Source organism: Puma concolor, chromosome A1 (genome assembly GCF_028749965.1).
Source record: "Puma concolor isolate L17-30 chromosome A1, mPumCon1.1.hap2, whole genome shotgun sequence".
NCBI classification, from domain to species: domain Eukaryota; kingdom Metazoa; phylum Chordata; class Mammalia; order Carnivora; family Felidae; genus Puma; species Puma concolor.
This window is the reverse complement of record NC_141667.1, coordinates 157,831,787-157,836,160: the sequence shown is the minus strand read 5'-3', so window position 1 is coordinate 157,836,160 and position 4,374 is coordinate 157,831,787. Positions and strand designations below refer to the sequence as shown.

At 36.1% G+C, this 4,374-nt stretch overlaps 1 protein-coding gene across 1 annotated transcript; it reads left to right on the top strand.

The window, feature by feature from the left end:
• Positions 1-588: 588 nt before the first annotated feature.
• LOC112856832 (olfactory receptor 2T29-like) lies at positions 589-1,566 on the top strand. The gene has a single exon (XM_025920138.1). It carries the CDS (start codon positions 592-594, stop codon positions 1,564-1,566), a length of 975 nt encoding a protein of 324 aa, XP_025775923.1. The 5' UTR covers positions 589-591.
• Positions 1,567-4,374: the final 2,808 nt, after the last annotated feature.

Below are 4,374 nucleotides of genomic sequence, written 5' to 3'. Positions count from 1 at the left end.
TATATCATATGATTTCATTCATATGTGGAATTTAAGAAACAAAACAAAGGGGGAAAAGGAGAGGCAAACCAAGAAACAGTATCTTTACTATAGAAAACAAACATTTCTACTAGAGTGGAGGTGGGGGAGAGGAATGGGTGAAAAAATAGATGGAGACTAAGGAATGCACTTGTGATAAGCACCAGTTGTTATATGAAAATGTTGAATATTATATTGTACAGATGAAACTGATATTACACTGTGTGCTAATTACCTGGAATTTAAATAAAAACTTTAAAAAAGTCATATGAAGATTTGGGTGTTGCATATAGCACTTTTGTTTTCTTTGGGGAAATGCATACCCAGTGGAATTATTGAGGTACTGATATTTTTGACCCATGGTTTCAAATTCTTAGATATTTAGTAAATTTGTTCAATTACAAATAATTTATAGTCTTAAAATTTACAAGTCCTTGGAACTTCCCATTATTAGCACACTGGGTTACTGTGTGTAAACATACACACGTGCACACACACACACACACACACAAAATCACTAAACATTTCTTTCTATTAACTCCACAGTTTTCCTTGTGATCCAGACGAAATTCAATGGATAACACCACTTGGGTGGTCAACCATACTGGACGATCAGATTTTGACCTAGTAGGACTCTTCAGTCAATATAAGTACCCAGCTCTCCTTTGTGTGATCGTCTTTGTGGTTTTCCTGATGGCCATGTCTGGAAATATCATCCTGATCCTTGTGATATACTGTGATGCTCACCTTCATAACCCTATGTACTTTTTTATCACCCAGTTGTCTTTCATGGATGTGATGTACATTTCTGTCACTGTGCCCAAGATGCTCATGGATCAGGTCTTGGGTGTAAATAAGATCTCAGCCCCTGAATGCGGGATGCAGATGTTTCTCTATTTGACATTAGGAGGTTCAGAAGTTTTCCTTCTAGCTGCCATGGCCTATGACCGCTATGTGGCCATCTGTCATCCACTCCTTTATCCTATCCTAATGAACCATAGGGTGTGTCTCCTCTTGGTCTCTTCTTCATGGTTTCTGGGATCTTTGGATGGATTTACTCTCACACCTGTCACCATGACATTCCCCTTCTGTAGATCCCGGGAGATCCACCATTTCTTCTGTGAGGTTCCTGCTGTAATGAAGCTTTCCTGCTCAGACACTTCCCTCTATGAGACACTCATGTACTTATGTTGTGTTCTCATGCTCCTCATTCCTGTGACAGTCATTTCAAGCTCCTATTCTTTTATCCTCTTTACCATCCACAGGATGAACTCAGCAGAGGGACAGAAGAAGGCCTTTGCCACTTGTTCTTCCCACATGACTGTGGTCATCCTCTTCTATGGGGCTTCTGTCTATACCTACATGCTCCCCACCTCCTACCACACCCCTGAGAAGGACATGATTGTATCTTTCCTTTATACCATACTCACTCCTGTTCTAAACCCTTTAATTTATAGTCTTAGGAATAAGGATGTCACAAGGGCTCTAAAAAGAATGTTAAATGTGGGTACTCTCAGGAAAATATTAGGTAGGAAATGTTTGTACTAATGTTTTTTTTTTTCTGTACTCTACATATTAAAATTTTAGGATCCCAAGCCAATATGAGAATGTTTCCTAATATTCTCATACCATGATGTGTAGTCACCCATTCATCCCTTTTGGAGGAATTGTTTCCAAATATCAGAAAATTCTTTATTTGAAATATTTATGCAATTGTATTATATCCATGTTACATTTTTCTGAAACTTCCACTGTGATTCTGTTGAAGAATATTTATAGTCTTAAGAAATATGTAATAAAATATTTAGAAACCAAGATAATAATGTGTGCAACAGATGAGAGAAAGAGAAAGCATAGAGACTGAGAGAGAGAAAGAGAGAGAGAGAGAGAGAGAGGAGAGAGAGGTGGAGAGAGGGAGATATGGAGTGAGAAGTGATAAATTAATTGGGATATAAAATTAATAAGAGAACATAGGCAAAAGGTGTATGAGTGTTAATTGTACTATTATCATTATCCATACTAATTTTCTGTAAATTTGAAATTATTTAATAATAAAACATAAAGTATCAGACTTCTATTTAAAAAAAAATTTCTTGCTGCATTGTGGCAGTGTAAGTGACAAATCATGCTCAGGTTCACATGGCTGATCATTATTGCAATAATCCAGTTGTTGGCCTGCATTTAATTAGGGCAATTTTGTTCTTTAAGTTACAAATAGTGGCTGTTGTCTCTCTGAAATTATTAGCATATTGTGGTAGAAGGTACTGTGGGTATAAAATTAACCCCAAGGAGGGTTTAGGGAAGTTTTCCAGCATAAGGATGTATCAGACCTTAGATTTGAAGTATGTAACTTATTATAAAAAAAAAAGCAGATGAAGACCACCAAATAATCTGTCAATTATTTTTAAAAAATCTTATCCTATATTATAATAAAAATAATAAGATAATAGCTAAGTGAATTTCCCATATATACCAAATGTCTACTCTCCCTAAAGAATTTTAACTATAAGTGTATTTTGTTCAAATATTTGTAACAAAATACATAAATTGTTTGAGGCACATATGGAAAGTGTACAGCTCATAAGGACACAGCAGTTCTACCTATGACATGTGAGCTTAGCCAAAGAGGCTGAAAAGAGACCCTAGAGCTCAATGTTGAATGGTAACTAGATGCTACCTTCATATGAGTATGGGAGGCTAGGACCAGGGATCTTGCTCAAGGACATCCTTCCACAGAAAAGGAACACTATGAGCAAAGTTCAGGTGGTTGACTAAGCAGGAGAGAAATGTTCCAATGACACCTCCTTTCCAGATTCACTTTACAGCCCAATTATTGCCCTTTTGTGACCTAGATATTTACAAATGATAATAAAATGATGAGACATCGATTTAAGCAGAGTGAAATTAGTAGGAATCAATTGAAGAAGAGCAACACTGAAGGTATGGAGACCAGGTGTGTGAGGACGATTGAGATGAATAGTGTTGATCTAAGTGGAATGGACCATTCCAAGTGGAATTAGCAGCTTTGGTGAATAAGCAGGGCTTTGTTGAATCTGTTCCATAAAACCATAAATCTGGTTGCATGTGTACCAGTTTCCAATTAGCTGTGACAAATTGTGAATTATTAGGTGGTTTCAAAAGTAGAGATCCCTTTTTTTCTGGCACTCTCAATACCTTCATGACTATAAAATAAAGATCTGACAGTATTTTAGGACACAATGTTAGAAAATTAGATATATTACAATTACAACATTATAATTATATTACAAAAATTATAGTATATGTTGCAGTAAAATAGAATGAATAAAATATGTACTATCTTTAACTTCTAAAGTAATTGAGAAGTGTATACATTACCCCTCAATTTATTGGACCATAATAATACACATATTTGATTGTTCCATCAAAAACACTGTAGACATGGGAAACAAAATGGGGTAAAACAAAGCAAAACAAAACAATCTATGGAATCAAATTTTTTTCCATAATTAAAATTTTACTATATCTCAAGAAAAAAAAAATAAAATGTTTGAGGAAGAAGCCCAAAGCAGGAGGCATCACAATCTCAGACTTTAACCTCAATGACAAAGCTGTAATCATCAAGACAGCATGGTATTGGCACAAAAACAGACACACAGACCAATGGAATAGAATACAGTCTCCAGAATTGGAGCCACAAAAGTATGGCCAACTAATCTTTGACAAAGCAGGAAAGAATATCCAATGGAAAGAAGACAGTCACTTTAACTAATGGTGCTGGAAGAACTGGACAGCAACATGCAGAAGAATGAAATTAGACCACTTTCTTACACCATTCTCAAAAATAAACTCAAAATGGATGAAGGACCTGAATGTGAGACAGGAAACCATCAAAACCCTAGATAGAGGAGAAAGCAGGAAAAAACCTCCCGGACCTCAACCACAGCAATTTCTTACTTGACACTTCTCCAAAGGCAAGGGAATTAAAAGCAAAAATGAACTATTGGGACCTCATGAAGGTGAAAAGCTTTGGCACTGCAAAAGAAACAGTGAAAAAAACTAAAAGGCAACCAATGGAATTGGAAAATATATTTGCAAATGACATATCAAAGGGCTAGTATCCAAAATCTATAAAGAACACACCAAACTCCACACCCGAAAAACAAATAATCCAGTGAAGAAATGGGCAGAAAACATGAATCCAGTGAAGAAATGGGCAGAAAAGACACTTCTCTAAAGAAGAAATCCAGATGGCCAACAGGCACATGAAAAGATGCTCAATGTCACTCCTCATCAGAGAAATACAAATCAAAACCACACTCAGATATCACCTCACACCAGTCAGAGTGGCTAAAATGAACAAATCAGGAAACTATG

Bases quoted from the DNA above. Each gene is read 5' to 3' on its own strand.
- LOC112856832 (XM_025920138.1), top strand. From the start codon at position 592: ATGGATAACACCACTTGGGTGGTCAACCATACTGGACGATCAGATTTT.